The 19,839-nt window shown below is 47.6% G+C and overlaps 1 protein-coding gene across 7 annotated transcripts in view; it reads right to left on the bottom strand.

Annotated features, from left to right (window-relative positions):
• The window catches only part of Pcnt (pericentrin), a 99,606-nt gene that overhangs the window by 64,906 nt on the left and 14,861 nt on the right, over positions 1 to 19,839 (bottom strand). For 4 of the 7 annotated variants that reach the window (XM_029542261.1, XM_029542259.1, XM_029542263.1 and 1 more), the window contains exons 9-13: positions 15,804 to 16,044; positions 14,812 to 14,899; positions 10,205 to 10,662; positions 7,399 to 7,963; positions 5,455 to 5,664 (exon numbers count right to left, since the gene is read on the bottom strand). In XM_029542261.1, the coding sequence (XP_029398121.1) occupies positions 5,455 to 5,664; positions 7,399 to 7,963; positions 10,205 to 10,662; positions 14,812 to 14,899; positions 15,804 to 16,044 (1,562 nt within the window). The remainder of the gene's footprint in view (positions 1 to 5,454; positions 5,665 to 7,398; positions 7,964 to 10,204; positions 10,663 to 14,811; positions 14,900 to 15,803; positions 16,045 to 19,839) is intronic. The other 3 variants (XM_021204734.1, XM_021204732.1, XM_029542260.1) reach the window with 1 other exon arrangement.

A 19,839-nucleotide genomic window follows, 5' to 3' on the forward strand; every position in this document is an offset into this window, starting at 1 on the left:
GATCTTGCCCCAAAGTCCTACTCTCTTAATCTGCTGTCTCCTAGAACACAGGATTCAGCTCCATTTCACTTCCCGGTGCCCCTTTAGAACTTGAACCATATATTTTATGTTTTTCCTTTCTAACCTTGCTATGCTTGCTCAAAATGTTCTTCGCAAAACCTAACCGGAGACTGAACATCTGGCACACCCACACTTTGCCTGTACCTTCCTCTCTTGAACCCAGAAGAACCACCATGAGAAGGAAAACTCCGCCTAGAGTTCACAATGGTAACTCAAAGGCAACAACCAAAACTTTATCTTGTAAACCCTATTAAGATCCTCAGGTGGCCAAGATCCTAGTTCAGCATATCCACCTGCTGGGCTTTTTTGAGACTTCTTTTGTTGGTACAATTAATATAAATCTCTTTACCTTAGCTTCAGGGAGATTCTTTGGACAAGGGCACAAAGCAGCTACATTCTCCACCAAAATATCACAAAAACAGTCCCTATGCCACATACTGAAATTCTTCTCCCCTGAAACCTCTTGGGCCAGGTCTGCACAATTTGAAATCATGCTGAGTAACAAAGACTTCCATATTCCTACTGGGATGGCTCATTAAGCCCCATTTAAAGCATTCCATGGCTTTCCAAATCCAAAGTCCCAAAACCATTCTTCCAAACCAAAGCATGGTCAGGCCCATCACAGCAACACCCCAGTCCCTGGTACCAACTTCTGTCTTAGGGTTTTACTGCTGGGAACAGACACCATGACCAAGACAACTCTTATAAGGACAACATTTAATTGGAGCAGGCTTACAGGTTCAAAGGTTTGTCCACTACCATCAAGGCAGGAGCACGGCAGCATCCTGGCAGGCATGGTGCAGGCAGAGTTGAGAGTTCTACATCTTCATCTGAAGGCTGCTAGTGGAAGACTTGACTTCCAGGCAGCCAGGGGGGAGGGTCTTAAGCCCACACCCACAGTGACACACCCACTCCAACAAGGCCACACCTCCTAATAGTGCCACTCCCAAGACCAAGCATCTACAAACCATCACAGTCCCAGTGCCCAGAGTTCAGCACGAGCAAGAGATCCAGAAATGACAATGTGCTGTTGTGCTCAACAACTTAAATGGCATACACATACTGGCACACTGACCCTGCCGTGTTACTAGTGAGTTCAAGCTCTGCATGGTGGCTAGAAGAGAGTTGTGACGCACTGAATCACTAAAGATCAATTGTATAGAAAGGCATTTATACACATTATAAAGCCAGTCAACTAAAAAATGTTGAGAATGGGGGCTGGTGATGGCTCAGTTGGTAAGAACACTGACTGCTCTTTCCAAGGTCCTGAGTTCAAATTCCAGCAACCACATGGTGGCTCACAACCATCTGTAACGGGATCTGATGCCCTCTTCTGGTGCGTCTGAAGACAGCTATAGTGTACCTATTTGCAATAATAAATAAATCTTTTTAAAAAATGTTAAACAATGTTAGCAGATAAAAGTAGGTGTGTGTGTGTATCTGTGTGTGTGTGTGTGTGTGTGTGAGAGAGAGAGAGAGAGAGAGAGAGAGAGAGACAACATACAGACTAAGCAGGCTGTATTTACATATTTATAGATAGATAAATACAATGTGAATAAAACTCAGCATTCAAAACGGGAAAAAAAATGAAATTTTTTCAAAGTTAGTTTTAGATTTCTTCTGCAGTAGAACAGAAGAGCCTACCAGACTCTCCACCTGTACTTGGCTGTTGGCTCTCTGTTCTCGCCACTGACCGAGAAGGAAGACAGCCGAGTGGTTTCATGTAGAATCTCATTAGGAATGGCCAGCTATGGAACAGGGAGCCCCACTGAACCCAGAGCTACACAGGCTGACACTGGGCCCTCTGCCTTAGAGCAGAGCTGCAGGACCTGAGGCTGGAGACAGCTCTGCAGTCTTCACTTTCCCTCTGTCCCAGGAAGGACTTTAAGGCAGTTGACAAAAACACATAACGACATGTGTGTCTACAAGGACGAATGCATTTCACCGGAAGCAAGCAGAAAGCAGGCAGCCCAACCTCCCACCAGGCAGTGGAACCATCAGGCCGAACACGGGTCTGTCCTAGGGAAGCCTGGAGCTGGATAAACCAGGAGCAGTCGACGTGTTCCAGCATGGGTGAGGCACTTCCACAGCCTGTGGCTGAAATCTCAAATGGTTTCATGACAGTCACGAAGCTGACGTGACCAGTGGCCAATATAAAAAAATAGCACTTTAGGGGCAGGAGAGATGGATCATCAGTTAAGAGTACTTCCAGAGGACCTACATTTGGTTATCAGCTCCCATCAAGCAACTAACTCCAGTTCCTGAGGATCCAACACCCTCTTCTGGTAACACACACATACACACACACACACACACACACACACTCGAGTGCATGTACACATAAGAAAAAAATAAAAATACCTATTTCAAGATATTTTTTAAAAACATACTCCTAGTTTTCTCTAAACATCCATAAAAATACACGAAAATGGTTTAGTCATTAGAAAACAGACCGACAATGTCTGGGAGACAGTGCAAAAAGGCCACCGCTTAAGAGTGAAGATAAGCATTGTCAGTAGTAAAGTACAGACATTCACACTACAGAAAGCGGACTACAGTTCTCTTACCACTTTCAAGGGTTAGCCTGCGAACAGGTTTGGGTTTTATATAAGAACATACGGAACAACCCTGGACACTCAGCACTGGTCACTCTGTAGCTACTTCTGGACCACCCTTCTTGCTCAGGGTCAAAAGCCAGGGAGGCGTCTTCATGGGTCACGCCCGTCTAGGGGGGGGGGGGGCGGGGCAGCTTACGCAGTCAGAGAAGGTTTTGCACCACCAAACTCCAAAGGGCGGTCACCCGGAAAATGCCCCGCCCGCCCATGAGTGTTCCATTAAACGAGCCTGCAGAGAAGAGGTGTGGCTCTGCAAACAGGTGCAAGATATTTGTGGCTCGACAGAGCCTGGGAGGCAGAAAGGACAGTGAGTCCCTACTATTTTGGGACGCCAGCCCTGGCATCCTGGGGAACACTCTGAGAAGACACTGGAGGAAATGAAATGTCTCAAAGCCAAGGCAAGTCTGTCAAGACTGGCCATGCTTACAGAACTGCCCACGTGAACCCAGGGCAAAGGGTAAAAGGCTGACCAGCGCAGGAATGAGAATGAAAACACTCAGTGCACCCTCAATGTGCAGACCCTAACTCACACAACCACAGCCAGAAAGAAGCAGAAGGGTGAGATGAAGGGTGATCTGTTGCTGTGCCACAACAGAGGGGGTCATGGAGAAGTTACACCAGGGCCACTGATGTGCCAACGCCGGCATGCAGCCTGCTGTACAGAGGAGTAAAGCTTACTGAGCTGTTCAATTTTGTGTATACTGAAGTTGTTCAATTTTGAGTGTACTGAAATCCATGTTCTCCCTTCACACCAAATACCCCATATTAACACAAGGGCTCACAGAATGGCTCAGTGGACAAGGTGCTTGTCATACAGATGATCTGACTCAATCCTTGAAAGCCGCAGGGTGGAAGGAGAGTGCACACTTCTGGAATTTGTCCTCTAACCTCTGCACCCAAATGATCTTACACACATGTAGAAATAATTTTTGTATTTTTTTTTTTTTTGTCTTTTTTGAGACAGGGTTTCTCTCTATAGACCTGGCTGGCCTCGAACTCAGAAATCCGCCTGCCTCTGCCTCCCAAGTGCTGGGAATAAAGGCGTGCGCCACCACGCCCGGCTCTTGTATATTTTTTTTAAGATGGTTTTCTCTGGGTAGCCCTAGGTGTCTTTAACCACTGAACCATCTTTCTAGTGGCACCCTTGATTTCAAAAAGCATCTCAAAAGATGGTATTTATAAAACAAATCATCTCAATAAACGGATATGTTTCACAGAAACATCGTGTTACTCCTGTGGCAGCCAGACTTGGCTCTTTCCAGCCCCAGATGACTGTGAAACAACAGTCTTTCCAATCTACGCACACCCTGGCAGGTGTTCCTCAGGTGACTGGGGGTGTGGGGAGGTGTCCAGCCTACTGGTACAGAATGGAGAATATGTACATACACTGTGTTCTATGTATATGTGTATATAAAAACATATGTACTGTGTATACATGTGTGTGTTCATGTGCCTATGGCCCAGCAGGCAGGATTGGACTTGCCAGGATCAGGACCTCTTAGCATATTACATACTGGGAGACCGTGGCAAAGAACAATTTTTTGCCCAGATGTAGAAAGAGGCCACACAGGTCACATGGACCCCAGCCTGGTCCCTCTGAAAGCTTCCCAAGTTAAAGGGTTCCTATTGCTGCGTTAAGACTTATCTCAAAATCACCATGTGATAGGAGAAGCCATTTAAGATGGATTCTGAAGGAGAAGCCATTCTGTGTGTACAGATTTCCAAGTGTGTTCAGTCGTACTGTGTCAATAGTCACAGCCACACAGCAGCTCACTCCATCGTGGCCTCTACAGGGGCATCTTCCCACATGGAATCAGCAAGTCGCCTGATGCCCACTGTGTCTGTTGTTGTGAGCAGGCACTTATTAAACCCTGCTTTGAGACAGGAGAGATGGCTCAACAGGTAGAGTACTTGCCCTAAGTATAAGAGCAAGAGTTCAAAGCTGGGCAGTGGTGGCTCACACCTTTACTTTAATACCAGCACTTGGGAGGCAGAGGCAGGCAGATTTCTGAGTTCGAGGCCAGCCTGGTCTACAGAATGAGTTCCAGGACAGCCAAAGTTATACAGAGAATACAGAGAAACCCATCCTGTCTCGAAGGAAAAAAAAAAAAAAGAGTTCCAAACCCAGTACCACATAAGAGCAAGAGGGCTTACCCATAATCCCAGTATGCAGAAGACAGAAACGAGTTCTCAGGGCAACCTGGTCATCTAGACTAGCTCAAACAGTGAGTTCCAGATCCAAGTGAGAGACTCAAGTTCAACAGTAAGACAGAGTGAGCTGGCCCACAGAATCAACCAAGCAAGGCTCACGGGGACTAAAGGGACAAATACACACCCTGTATGGGGCTGAGCTGGGTCCTCTGCATATACCTTAAGGTTGTGTAGCTTGGTGTTCTTGTGAGAGTGCCAACAGTGGGAATGGAGGTGTCTCTGGCTCTGTTACCTGTTGCTTGGGACCCTTTTCCTCGTACTGGGCTGATCCATTCAGTTTTGATATATGAGAGTTTGTGCCCAGTCTTACTGTCACTTGTTAGGCCATGGATCTTCCTGGGAGGCCTGCTCTTTTTTTTTTTTTTTTTTTACTGGGAGGAGTGGGGGGAAACTACGGTCCGGATGTAAGTTATGAGAGAAGAATAAAAGAAAAGATGGTGTGGGCTCAAGAGGAGACCCTAGCACCCTCAACCAGCAGCTCTGCTGTGCTCATCCACTGCTTGCCCTAGGGAGTAGAGCATCACCCAAAGTGCTCCCCGAGGGACCGACTGCCCACAGTAGTGCTTACCTGTGCAACCTGGTCCTGCGATGTCTGCTGCTCCTGAGGTTTGGCCAACTCTGCTTGTGACTTCTGCATTTCAACTGTGTGTGCTTCTCCCAGCTTCTGAGGTCCAGCTTGGTGCAGCAGGCCCTCGGCATCCACATGTCCCAAGGCTGCACCGCCATCCTCCGCCAGCAGGCGTCCTTCATTGTGCAGAGCCACGGCAGGGTCTTGCTGCTGAGACAGTTCCCACGGAGTCAGGCCAAGCGCATACAGATCCTAGATTTCCCCATCCCAAGGAGCATAATACGTGCAAGGAGTGGCCAAGATCCCAAGTGCTTCTGTAATTAAATTCTGCCACCAATAAAGTTCGGCCAAGGTTTAAAAAAGTATTTGCTCGTGATCTGTATGTTTTTGCTTTTAGAATATTATCTTAGAATTTTATTTTAAGATGTATTTTTTTCTTCTTGTTGTTGTTCTTACTTTGTTTTGTTTTGTTTTGTCCAGGGACAGGGTGTTCTGTGTTCAGGACTCACTCTGTAGACCACAGAGATCAGCCTGCCTCTGCTTCCTGAGTGCTGGCTGGGATTAAAGGTATGCACCACCATGGCCAGCTATTTCTATTACTATTATTTTTTAATTGTGTATGTTATGTATTGTCTGTATGTGGGTACAGGGATATGACAACAGCTGTTGAGTCCCCTGGACCTGGAGTTACAGGCTGTGCTGCCTGACATGAGTGCTGGAAACTGAACTTGGATCCTCTGGAAGAGCAAGTGCTAAAGCATCACCGCAGCCCAGAACTTGATTTCCTTTAACACAAATGAATCAAGGTTCAGGTCTGTGGACTGGGAACAAGGCCCAGTCCCTTAACTGTACTGGTTTGGGTTAAGTGCGAACAGAAGTCTACTAAGACCAAGGTTGCAGCTCCAGAGGGCTGGACTGAGGGAAGACCTCTGCAGTCTCAAACGTTCTCCAAACCAGTCCAGAGAGACAGAATGGATCGGATCTCTGGGCCATTCTAGACACTAGAACGGATGCACCAAAAACAATAAGCATTCTCTGCTGCTCTGTGCATTACCACACAACAGCCTAATCCATTTCAGGAAGACAGAAGTCACCATCTAAGAAGGTCAAGGCTGTACAAAGCACACTAGATGGTTTTATAGATTCGGCTTATTCATGATCACAGGCTCCTGAGTCCTGCGAGCAGACATAAGGCACCTACAAGTTTGCCAGAAATTCCCTCTCCGTATAAAAATTAATCTCAAGGGCTGGTGAGATGGCTCAGTGGGTAAGAGCACCCGACTGTTCTTCCGAAGGTCCGGAGTTCAAATCCCAGCAACCACATGGTGGCTTATAACCATCCATAACAAGATCTGACGCCCACTTCTGGAGTGTCTAAAGACAGCTACAGTGTACTTACATATAATAAATAAATAAATCTTTTAAAAAAAAAAAAAAAGAAAATCTATTCTTAAAAAAAAAAAAAAAAATTAATCTCAGGAAATTGCATCAGGAAGAAAACCGAGGCTTTGCACATACAACAGAGAAATCAGATCCATCTACTGTGTTCTCAGAACTAAGACTTACAGGAATGGCTTCAGGGAACTCCTGAAAGCTCTCAATGCAGTCAGTGCAAATGTGACCTGAGCCCTGAACAACCCTGACTGTTACCATATCATCTATAGTAAGACCATAAATCACCACTGCTATCAACTCTCTGTGAGGCTCAGATACACACAAACGAACACACACACATGGACACAGACACACACACACACACACACACACACTCACACGCATGCGTATGTGCCAACACAGAGTTGTACATATATACACAAAAAGGCACACACAGGCACAAGAGACACGGGTACATGAACACACAGTTAGATGTGGAACCAAGACACACAAGTGTCTATCCACAAAGGCCCAGACATATCTAACGTGCACGGGGCCCTGGCATCTCACCTGGTGTGCTCCTTGCACGTCACTGGCCAGCCCTCTCCCGTTCTCTGTGTGCTGGGCACTCATTTCCATTCTCAGGCTATCTCTTAGGGATTGAAGCTCTTCAGCATGTTGGAGTTTCAGTTTTTCCAACTCCTGCGTCAAGATCTCTCTGTGACAAGACTCCTTTTTCTGTAGCTGCTCCTCCAGCTCTGCTCGCAAGAGCTCCAGAGCCTGTTTGTGCTCATCCCGAATAGTCTGAATGTCGGCCACATAACAGGACTCTAATTCATCCAGGTTGGAGAGGTGTCTCTTCTCCAAGGCGCTAATTTCAGCATTGTGCTTTACCTGCAGCTCGGCCACGTGAGTCTCAAGGAGCGCTTGCCGCCTGCTCTCCAAGGAGGCGAGCTGCTCCGTGAGCTCAGAGCAGTGCTTGGTTTCAAGTTCCCTCCTCAGATCCACGAGCTGCTGCTGGTGTCCCTGCTGGAGGAGCTGCAGCTCGTGGCTGTGCTTCTCCTGGGTGTCTCGAAGAAAGGCATCTTGCTCCTTGGCAAACTTCTCCATGATCTCTTTCCGCTCTTCCAAAAACCTGCGACAACAACACTCAAGGAGAACACAGACAATAGGGCACGTGGCTGCACCAAACTTAGCCTCTCTGAGCCCCGAGATACACTACCCACAGGGAGCTGCTGCCTCAATCCTGGATTTGAACCTTCCCTCAGAAAAACTCAGGGGCCACACGAAGCCTAAGTAACACCAGGGCAAGAAACTGTAAAAGCCACAGAGTCTCCAACTCTTAAAAATACAAAGAAGACATAGCACCCATAGGGAAATTGTACACATCCCTACAGGAAGGACCTCAAATGGCTGGCTCAACAGCTAAGTTGTGACAGCATTTTACTCCAGAATTCTCTGTGCCTTGACAGGGAAAATATTACCTAAGGGGACCATAAAGCAGTCAAAGGCAGGGTGGGAGGAGTGGGGGGAGTGGAGTTAACAGCAAGCCAAAAGGAAAAGAAGGCTTTAATTTAAATAAGAAGAGTTGAATCCCCCTGTGAACTGTGACTAACCAAGGTCCCTGGCAGAAGCTATGTTCCATGGTGTGTCAAGTTTACATACACTCTGACTTTTGAAAGCCTGTGTGTGTCTATGTTTGTGTGTGCACACAGGTAGAGGCCGGAGCAGGGCAATGAGTATCTTTCTTTATTGATCTCTGTCTCTTTCCCTTGAATCTGAAACTGTTTTAGATGGGATGGCTGAGCAGGGAGCCTCTGGGAGCCTCTGGGAGTCTGTCAGTCTCCACTCCCAAGCAATGAGTTACAGGTGCATGCAGCCACGCCCAGCTTTTACCAAGGATTCAAGCTCAGGTCCTCAACGTTTTGACCACAAGCTTTCTCACCCACCGCAGCATCTCCTAGTCCCAGGAGCTTTGCAACTCAGACACAGATGAACTTGCTGTAGGCTTTCTGTGAGCCAGGAACTCCAAGGTCCTGGGGAGTTGGCTATCCGGCCCAGACAGTAACGGATCTGAATCTGAACTCAAATCTCAAACCCAGGGAACTCCCTAGCATCCCTGGTTGGTGACAAAAAGCTGGGGAAGGTGGAGAAGAAAGCAGGGCCAAGCCACCAGCAGATTCAGCAGTCCCTTGGGAATTAGACCTCAGCCTGTACAGCCTAAGGATTATGAACTGCAAAAGAGTTGGCACCAAAGGAGGCAAATACTCTCACTGTGCCCTAAGTCTGTAACTTCAAGGAAGTACAAGATTTAGAAGCAAAGGTTTATTTTTTAAAACAATATGCTTAAGTTGAAAAGACCCACAAAGCGTTCATCCCAATGAAGGACATGTCCATATAAGACCTTGTAAGTGAGCTTTAAGATTCTGTTACTGAATGCCAGGCAGTGGTGGCTCATGCCTTTAATCCCAGCACTCGGGAGGCAGAAGCAGGTGGATTTCTATGGGATCAAGGCTAGCCTGCTCTAGCGAGTGAGTTCCAGGACATCTAGTACTAGAGAATAGAGTGAGACCTTGTCTTAAAAAAAAAAAAAAAATTCCTGTCGCTGAGAAATTACAGCCACAGGCTGCTGCAGCCCTGCACCCACAAGGCAGCTCACAGTGGTCTGTGACTCCAGTTCCTGAAGAGCTGATGCCCTCTTCTGGTCCTCAGAGGTGACAGACATGCATGAAGGGAATAGACACACACATAGGCAAAACACCCACACGCATAAAATAATTTTTAAGATCTTAAATACATGAAAACAGTAAGATGAGGAATGAAAAATTCAATTCATTATAAAAAAATATATTGTCACTAAACTATTAAAACATGCACACACGGAACAAAGGCATCACTGGGTACAGTGTCTATGTCTGTAATCACAGCATGCAGGACACTTAGGCGGAGGGTTCGGAGTTAAGAGGCCAGCCTGGGCTATACACATAGTATGCGGCTTATAGAGAACTCTTGTCTGTCTCAAAACAAAGGTTAGATGCACCTACAGTTACAGCATTTAGGAAGCTGAGACTAGGGAACTGCAGTGTACCTTTAAATCAGCTTAGTGACAAAAGGGACCTCTTCTCAAAAGCAAGTAAGAATGTGGATGTTCAGGACACATGCAAGCTCAGCTTCATGCAAGGAACTCAAGCTCCACGGGGCATGGGACAATGCTACTCCCAGCAAGCCTATCACGGAGCATACAGCTGTACAAATGCGGTTTATCATACCTTCTTCTACCTCCTTCCAGAATTCCTCCCCAACCAGGCTCTGGCCTCTGCCAGCACCTTGGGCAGGTGGCTCCACACCACACCCACCCTCCCACAACCTCACCCACCTATTCTGGGCCATCAGCAGCTGGAGGGCACAGTCATTCTTCTCTCGGAGGAGCGCGCCGTTCTTCCCATCCTGGACCACGGCCGGGTCCTGGCCACACTGGTTGCACGGCAGACCGTCGTCTCGAGTGAGCTCTTGTTCCAGCTGCCTCAGGTGACCCTGCTGCTCCGTCAGAGATCTCTCCAGGTCCAAGATCTGGGCGGCCTGCTGGTCCTGCAGGTGCCTCATGCTGGATTCCCGATGCTCAAACCTGCTAATTATGGACAGTTTCTCAGACTCAGCCTTTTCTCTCAGCTCCAGAAACATGGAGGCTAATCTCTCTTCAGCTTCTCTCTTTAGGTCCTCCCGGGAAAGCTCCCACTCGGCTTCCTTCTTTTGGAACTCCTCTCTCATTTGCTGAATCTTCTCCTCAGCTTTAGTGAGTTTCACCTGACAGTCTTCAACCAGGCTGTCCTGGACCTGTAAGACGACATGGTTTTATTTAAGAGAGACATTCTCTTGATTCGGATGCAATGGCTCTAGTGCACCCCAAACATGAAGACATCTATAGAGCAGTGGGAATACATTGTGTGGTGATGAGAATGGTAAGAGTTTAAAACAAAGTAATGTAAAACTGCTTTCCTCCACAAAAACAACACTTGGAACCACAAGCAGGCAGGCAGGCACATGCGCACGCGCGCGCGCGCACACACACACACACACACACACACCAAACAGCGGCAAGAGGAGAAACCCAAGAGAGACAGTTTAAGTCACCTGATCTATATAATAAACCAAGGAATTCTAAAGGTCTCTTGAACAGGAAGATAAAAAAGCTAAGGATGGGTAGATACCTAAAATTTCAAGATGAAAAAAGTACAGAATAAACTTGCCAGTAAGAAGCAAAATCAGCATTGAAAATAGAAATGGGGAGTGAGCGCCATCCTCTGGTGGAAGTGGGAAGTGAATGCCATCCTCTGGTAAACAAATCTAGCCCAGACCAACTCTCCCTGATGTGAGACCTATACGCTGAGTACATCATCAGACATGGCCCAAATTCAGGCTGACCGGGAATTAATGCAAATGTAGGACAGCTCCAAAAGCAAGCTGGCTAAAGCTAGAAGAACTAAACAAAGCACCCGCCCTAAAACAGAGATGGAGCATGGAGTCTGGGTTCATCAAGATAACTGCCTGCTAAAGCAAAATGTCAATGCCCTATAGCATCCACTCTTGAAGGATATGCCCCACAATATCCAGATTTAACACAACTAGAGAATGTAAAACAAACAAAACAAAGCAAAGCAAAGCAAAAACAAACCAGAAACTGTGACCCATGCTAACACTAAAGAGATAATACAATCCATTTCAGACAATCCCAAGATGGTACAGATGATGGAACCATCAAAACAGGGTTTGAACAATAACTTTAAATAACAATAACTTTAAATCTTAACCAAAACACCAGAACTGCTCACTGCAGGCATGTTACTGTAGCAAGGACATTAGGAAGAAAGACGGGATCATGGTGGATGAGGTTTTTAGGTGTTCCTGGACTCCGTTTGTGAGTATTCTATTGAGTGTTTTTGCATCAGGGATGCTGGTCTGGAATTCTCTTTCTCTGTTGAGTCCTTGGTGGTTTAGGTATCAGGGTGACTGTGGCCTCACAGAACGAGTTTAGCAGTGTTCCTTCTGTTTCTATTTTGTGGAATAGTTTGAAGAGTATTGATATTAGCTCTTCTTTGAATGTCTGGTAGAATTCTGCACTAAAACCATCTAGCCCTGGGCTCTTTTTTGGTTGGGAGACTTTCAATGACTGTTTCTATTTCCTTAGGGGTTATACAGCTGATTAGTTTACCTGATATTAATTTAATTTTGGTAAGTTATTTTTTATAATAAATTGAATTTTTATTTTTTTCATTCTTTCTTATTGTTTTCAGGTATTTAAATTCTTAAAAATTATTTTGTGTGTGGGTGTTTTACCCTACATGAAAGCCTATCACCTCTGAGGACCAGAAGAGGGCATCAGCTCCTTAGGAACTGGAATCACCGACCACTGTGAGCCACCTTGTGGGCGCAGGGGACCCTTTGTTCTCAAAGAGCAGACAGTGCCTGCAACTCCTCAGCATCTCTCTGTGATTTCAGTCACAGGATTTTATTTATTTATTTATTTATTTTATCTAGACTGCCCACATATTTGTCACAGATGTGCGGCTTGGTCTTCACGTGGGTCCCCTGACAAGCAGGGCGGGAACTGTCTAGGTCTCTGTTCCAGGTCATTGGATCCCTTTCCCTCTACCTGGACTGCCTGGTTGGGCCTCAGTGGGTGAAGATGTGCCTAGACCTGCTGGCACTAGATGTTCTAGGGTGGGGTGGTATCCAAGTTGGGGGTGAGGGTCTCCTCTTCTCTGAGGAGAAGAGGAGAGGGATCTCTAAGGGTGGGACTGTGAAGAGAAGAGGGAGGGGGCTGTGACCAGGATGCAAAGTGAATTGAAAAAATTTAATTAAAAAAAAAAAAAGGAGAAAAATGGAAAAACGACTTTAAATAGAAGAAAACTTGTGTAAAAGGGCCACACAATAAGAAATGCTGAAGAAAATTCTGACAATACAGAGAAATAGTGAACACATGAACTCACACTGTCAGGGGGCTGTCCTGGGACTTTCTATGTAGGCCAGGCTGGCCTGGAACTCAAAGACTGCCTGCCCCTGACACCCAAGCACTAGGGTTGAAGGCATGCGCCACCACGCCCAGCCACATTCATTTCTCTCTTTTTTTTTTTTTTTCTTTTTCTTTTTTGGTTTTTTTCGAGACAGGGTTTCTCTGTATAGCCCTGGTTGTCCTGGAACTCACTTTGTAGACCAGGCTGGCCTCGAACTCAGAAATCCGCCTGCCTCTGCCTCCCAAGTGCTGGGATTAAAGGCGTGCGCCACCACGCCCGGCCACGTTCATTTCTTAAACTGATTCTCCAGATAAAACATGCAACCCAGGAAACAAGGACCTATCGTTTAGGAAACTCTGCCTTTAGTCCACAGTGTAGGGACAGATCGTGGGCCACAGACCGCAGACTGCCCGCACATGGACAGCTGCTGGTTTGGGCAAGGTGGTTCCAAAGGCTTTGCCCAAGGCTCTATTAGTTCCATCTTATGCCAAGTCCTTACCGGCCCCTTAATTCTAAAAACAACTTGATGATCAAAAAAAAGAGAGAAAGAAAGAAAGAAAGAAAGAAAGAAAGAAAGAAAGAAAGAAAGAAAGAAAGAAAAGAAAAAATTCTTCTATTAAAAAAAGGAGAAAAAATTAAGAAATTCCTCTAACACCCTTTTCTGATGGAGAATAAAAATCATCCAGGAGGAACATAGGCATGAATGCAGAAGCATGAAAGGTGTGGGATCAGACATGGTCACAAGCATGAAGAGACCATGGTTTAGTTACCAGACAAGCAGCAAGAGACAGAACTAGCTCACACCCCTTGACCCGCACTGGCTATATAAGGAAGCCCTTTCGTAACTCTGAAGAAGCTGACAGTCCCAGTCTATCCAAGCCCATGATGGGTCTGCTCTCAATTTAACACAGTAGTTGAACAATCGCCATGAAGAACGGGAAGAATCTGGACACACTTGAGGACAGTGGCATGAAGATTAGGACAGTGCCAGGGCCTTCCTGGGAGCCCCTGAAGATGTCTGAGCATCTCCAAAACTCAATCATGAGGCTCACGAGAGCTACAGGTGACAGAAAACCCACAGGCCAACGTACAGTCCAACAGAAGGAAAACACATGAAGGGAGAACCTGGGACTCAAAGGCCTGTGTATCGTAAAAAAGAGTGCAGGCAGGATGTGAGGTTCTCATACCCCAGAGCATTAACAAGAGCCAGAGGATCAGCCATATCAATGGGTATAAGACAGGACACAGGGGGACTCTGTGACATCTACCAGAGCAGGAGAAACCAGGTATTCATAGACATATGGGCAAAAAAGATTCCAAGGGCTGGAAAAAGCCTGTCATGTATTGAGCTGTGTTCCCCTCATGAGTTCACACACTATTGTCCTAATCTCTAGGACACACACATATGTGCACATACAAAGAAACACACACAGAGAGATACAGACACACCACACGTGCATGCACATACACACACACACACACACACACACACACACATGCACATACAAAGAAACACACACAGAGAGATACAGACACACCACACGTGCATGCACATACACACACACACACACACACACACACACACACACACACACACACGCACATGTGCATAAACACGCAGGCCTATGTATAAACAGATGCCTTTTAACATCTTCACACCTGTCAGAATGCCAAAGTCGAGGCTGACAGGTGTGCAGGCAGGCGGCAGAGGAAGGTTCAAGGACAGCTGGGGAATGAGCAGGACAACAAGCAAGTAGGCCTAAGGGAAGGGAGGATATAACAGCCTCAGACAAGGTCCTTACTCCTTAGACAAGCCTGGATGCACACGTGAGGTTAGAGAAGTGTTTCAAGCTCCCCCGAGTGACGAGGCAACAAGGACAGAACGCACTCTATGACGTGAAAGACGGCCAATTGCTAACTTAAAGACGATTGACTCTCAACCTTCTCAGATTAAAACCACACAGCCTGTCACCTTCGGCTGCCCAAGCTGAAGATCAAGTGCATCAGGTGGCTCCTTTCTTTCTCTCCCAGATGTCTCCTCTGGAAACATACAGGATGAACTAAAGAGAGAAGACATGTATAAAAGCTTTAGTGTGCTGGCAACGGTGATTGCATACCTTGAATTCTAGCACTCAGGAGGCACATAGGCAATCTAATCTGGGAGGCCAATGCCAGCCTGGTCTACACAGTGAGCTCCAAGACAGCCAGGGCTACACAGTGAGACCCTTTCTCAAAAACAAACAAAATTCAATACAATAAAAACAAAATCTTTGGGAGCTGGAGAGATGGCTCAGTGGCTAAGAGCACTAGTTGCTTTTGCAAAGGACCTACCTAAATAAGTTCAATTCCCAGCACCCAAGGGTGGCTCACAACCATCTGTAACCAGTTCCAGGGGTGGCAATGCCTTCTTCTGACTTCAAGAGCATGTGATGCACATACATACATGTAGACAAAACAATCTTTCACAAAATAATAATAAATAAATGAGTCTTAAGATGTTTTTAAATAAAGTAAAAAGCTTTAGTGCACCTTTTTCTCATCCACTCTGTCCCTGAGTCTAAGCCCAGAGGTCAGGTATCTACATTAAAGACCAGATGACGCTAGGTCTCCATGCTGCTTAGCCAGTACCATAACACAGGAGAAGGAGATTTAACCACGGGGCCACACGCTGGTAATGCAGCAAAAACATGGATGGCAAACACACAGGGGTCTAGGGCCAGCCAGGAAGTACTGACATACTGATTCACACCTTTATTTCCAGGACTAGGGAGGCAGAGGCAGCTGGACCTCTCTAAGTTCCAGGCCAGCCAAGGCAACAACAACCAAAGAAAATAGGAAAAAACAAAAACAAAAAACCCAGCTCTGCTGTATTTCATTAGTGTGAGATCACAAACCAAAGTGCAAAACTTAGCCCAAGGTCTCCCATTGCAGAAATCCTCTGAACTGGAACAATGTTTCCATTACCTGATTTCTGCAGACTCCAGAGAATCCTCCCTTGCCTCTTGAAGCCTTTGCTGGAACACAGTCAGGTCTTCTTGGTATGTCTTCTCAGCATCCTTCAACTTCTTCTCAAAATAGACCCTCAGGTGCTCCAGCTCGGACTCGTGCTGGGCTCGCTCCTGCTGCTGCTGCTGAGCGAATCCTGACCGCAGGTGCTCCAGCTCCTCCAGGTGAGATGTTTGAGCCAAGAGTGGCTCCCATGACCCTTGAGCAGGAGAAGCATGTAAGCACCCCAGAGTGAAACACACAAAGCAAGAGACAGCAAGGCGGCCGGGGAGCCTCTGAGAAGGGCCTACCCATAAAGACGAGTAAGTAAGGGTCTCTTGCCTCAAGGCTCGCTCAACATTTCAGGGGTTCCTTAAAGTGTGACAGCCACTGGGAGTCAGAGCAACTGGCTGCAGCAAGGATTCTCCTCTCGAAATGGGTTTGAACCAAGGCACAGCTGCTGACACCCAGATGTGAGCTGTAGGACTACTTGGGCAGAGAGACACAGCATCCCAAGCTTTCTCTGAGCTCCCACTTCGAGGCTATCAAAGTGATAATGTTCTGCACAGCAATGCAGACCACATGTAAGCTTGAGACCCAGCAAATGCTACCAACTGGTCGACGGCAGCCACTAACAATGTGGACGGAGTAGTTACAACCCCAAAGGTTTTATATCAAGCTTCCCTGTGGGGTGAAGTCCCATGGAAGAATATTCTGATGTATCAGGTCATCTCCAGTCTCCAGTAACAGAAGCACCCTAAGGGAGCAACAAACTAGCATACTAGCTACCATATCTGGCCATGAACAGAGCCCAAGGCTAGAAGGTACGGACTAGGCCCCACGTGCCCCAGGGTAATTTGCCAAATGTCTCTGTTTCTGGTCCTTTCTCATAACTGTTCCTTGTTTTATTTATTTTTTTTTTTAAGATTTATTTATTACTATATATAAGTACACTGTAGCTGTGTTCAGATGCGCCAGAAGAGGGCATCAGGTCTCATTATGGGTGGTTGTGAGCCACCATGTGGTTGCTGGGATTTGAACTCAGGACCTTCAGAAGAGCAGCCAGTGCTCTTACCCATTAAGCCATCTCACAGCCCCTGTTCCTTGTTTTCAATGACATTCACCCTCCAGGGCAATCAGCAGAGTCTTAAAGGCTCTGCTTACACTTGAACTCCAGGAAAACGATGCTACTTGGTATGAGGCTGATGTGACCTTGGATGCTGGCAGCCTGAACTGGACCTAGCCATCTCCACCCTGGACACAAGTGACTCTGCCTGCTTTTTGAGCAGCCATGTCTGCCTGGCTACACAGAGACGTTCCTGCCACAGAAGGAGAGAACTGAGTTGGAGGGTCTGCTCAACGTTCAACTCAAGGCTGGATGAGTCTGGAGCTGCCGCCAGCAAAGGCAGCCACAGTTGCTGGGCCCTGGCAACTCAATGGTTAATTGCCTCACAAAACTGGAACTGCAGTTGCAGGCATCTGAGAGCAGCTGCTCTGGGGACGCTCACAGGATCTATACATTAGTGAGCAGAAAGATGCCAACTTGGAGCCCCAATCCTGACAAAGACTCACCCTGCTACAGCGCCCAAAAGCACTGCCAGGTAAAACCCATACATGAAGGACACTTTATAGCAGAGGAACCTGTATCATCAGGGACACGGTCATATGACTACCCTCAGCTGGTATGCTGAGGGACAAAAAAGAAAAAAGGAAAACCTTCCTCTATGTACAAATTTCCCTTCCTTTTTTTAAGGATTCATTTTCATTTTATGTGTAGTAATGTTTGCCTGCAAATATGTGCATGAAGTACCCACAAAGACCAGCAGAGGGCATCAGATTGCCAGCACTGGAGTTACACATGGTTGTGAATTGCCATGAGGTGCTGGGAACTAGGCATGGGTCCTCTGAAGAGCAGCAACCACTCTTGCAAATCAAAATCTCCACTGTATACAAATCAAAGTCAGCCCTCTCTCTTTTTCCACCATCCCTCTTTCCCCCTTCCCTGCCCCCAATTCCCCACTAGTAAACTCTATAGTTCAACTATCAAAGTCACAGTTTGGGGGCTGGGACTTGATCAGTGGGACAGCCCTTGCTAAGAATGTACAAGGTCATTCCACTGCCAATGGGCAGACACCTTCTTGGTGGTGGTGTTCTTCTGTCAGTCAGGGGCACAGCAGATGCAGTTCCTTGTTCATCCTAGCCTGATGCCTGGCTTGGTGGCTGAAGTTGGCTCATATCATCCTCTAAGACTCCTAAAAATCAAGTCAAATCAAATCCAGACAGCACAGTGTGGAGGAGGAAGAGAGGGACCTTTGGCCTGCCATGCCTCCCACAGACCTGTACTCCAGTGCATAGCACAAGTGGGCCATAGACACTGATTGCCACCAAGCCAAGCAGCACTGAGGAAGGATGTCACCCAGGCCCACCAGCTGCCTGGCCTGCAGCTAGAGCCACCACAGTGGATGTGTGAGTATGTGGTGGTCAGACGGGGGACAGGAGAATGAAGCAGCTTGAGCATCATGAAGAGAGATGGAACTGAGACTGAGGGTGGAGACGGGTATCCTGCAGTGTGTGGCCAGCCCCACTGGACCCATGGTGAAGTCCCAGCCCAGGCTGCCACTGAGGGCCAGTCTAGGTCCATGGCTATGCAGCAGCAGGGATCAGCATTGATGTCTATAATGGTCACCTTACCACTTGAGAGCATGAGGATGTCCCTGCTCAGGGCAGCTGCTGGGGACTACCTGGATGTCCAATGGAGCTGGGCTGTGCAGAACTGGCCCCACCCCGCACTGGATGTTGTACTCTGGAGAGCTGGCCCCATCTCCTGCCTGCAGCAGCTCTTGGGAGCGCAGCCCTGTGCCCTACCCAGGCAGCACAGAGGAGCTGGCCCTGGTGGTAGGGGTGCAGCCCAGGCAGCACCAAGGAGCTGGTCCTGGTGGCAGGGGTGCAGGTAAACTGGCTCACGGGGCATGAACTCAGGAGAGCCCATGAACTCGGCACTCCTCTGCCATGAAGTGGCATGGGGGTGGAGGGTAGTGCCCTCCCCCTCTCACCCGTCAACATCTGCGGCAGGTGGCACAACTGGCCCTGAAGTCATGAAAGCAGGTGAACTGGCCAGGTCCCTTGCTGGCTGCAGCACTCAGGAGAGTTAGCCATGCACCTCGCCTGGTCAACACAGTGGAGACGCCCCATGGGAAAGGCGCGAGTGAGCCATCCCCGAGGGTGTGAGAGCCTGAGAGCTGGCCCAGACCCTCACTGCTGCAGCTCTTAGGAGAGCAGGCTCTGTACCCTGCCCGGGCAGCGCAGTGGAGCTGGCTCTGGAGGCCTGGGTGCAGGTGAGCCAGCCCTGAGGACATGAGGACATGAGGGCTAACCTAGCTGAAGCAGTGTTAGAAAGCTTATCCTTGCAGATAAGGGAGAGTCAGAGGGCTGACTAGCTCAGCTACCACCCAGGCCTAGATCCAGGGCTGAGTTGGCCCATCCAAAACTCTACAACTTCTGTGAACGACTGACATGTGAAAGGGCTGGTCCTGCTGTTCCACAGTTGCAGGATCTCCATGACACAAGCCAACAACAGGATAACCGGGAGGAGTCCCAGTGAGGATCCAATATTGATGACATCACAGAAGCCAGAGATCTCGAATCAGGACAATGACTCATGGAAATGATGGAAATGAACATTTGCAAGTGAAGAGGTGTGGACAGAGGGATACACTGTGGGACACACCATGACACACCACAGCCTCCATGATGAGATGTCTTCTAGTGTGTGTGTGTGCTGTATTTTGGGGAGCAGGTTGCAAGGGTGAATGGTGCATAGGAGAGGTTGAAGAGATGAGCAGAACTGAGGTGCATGATATAAAACTCACAACTAAGCAATTAAAAAGTTAAAAAAAAAAGCCAGGCATGGTGGCATACGCCTTTAATCCCAGCACTTGGGAGGCAGAGGCAGGCGGATTTCTGAGTTTGAGGCCAGCCTGGTCTACAGAGTGAGTTCCAGGACAGCCAGGGCTAT

Source organism: Mus pahari, chromosome 9, assembly GCF_900095145.1.
Source record: "Mus pahari chromosome 9, PAHARI_EIJ_v1.1, whole genome shotgun sequence".
In the NCBI taxonomy this organism is placed as follows: domain Eukaryota; kingdom Metazoa; phylum Chordata; class Mammalia; order Rodentia; family Muridae; genus Mus; species Mus pahari.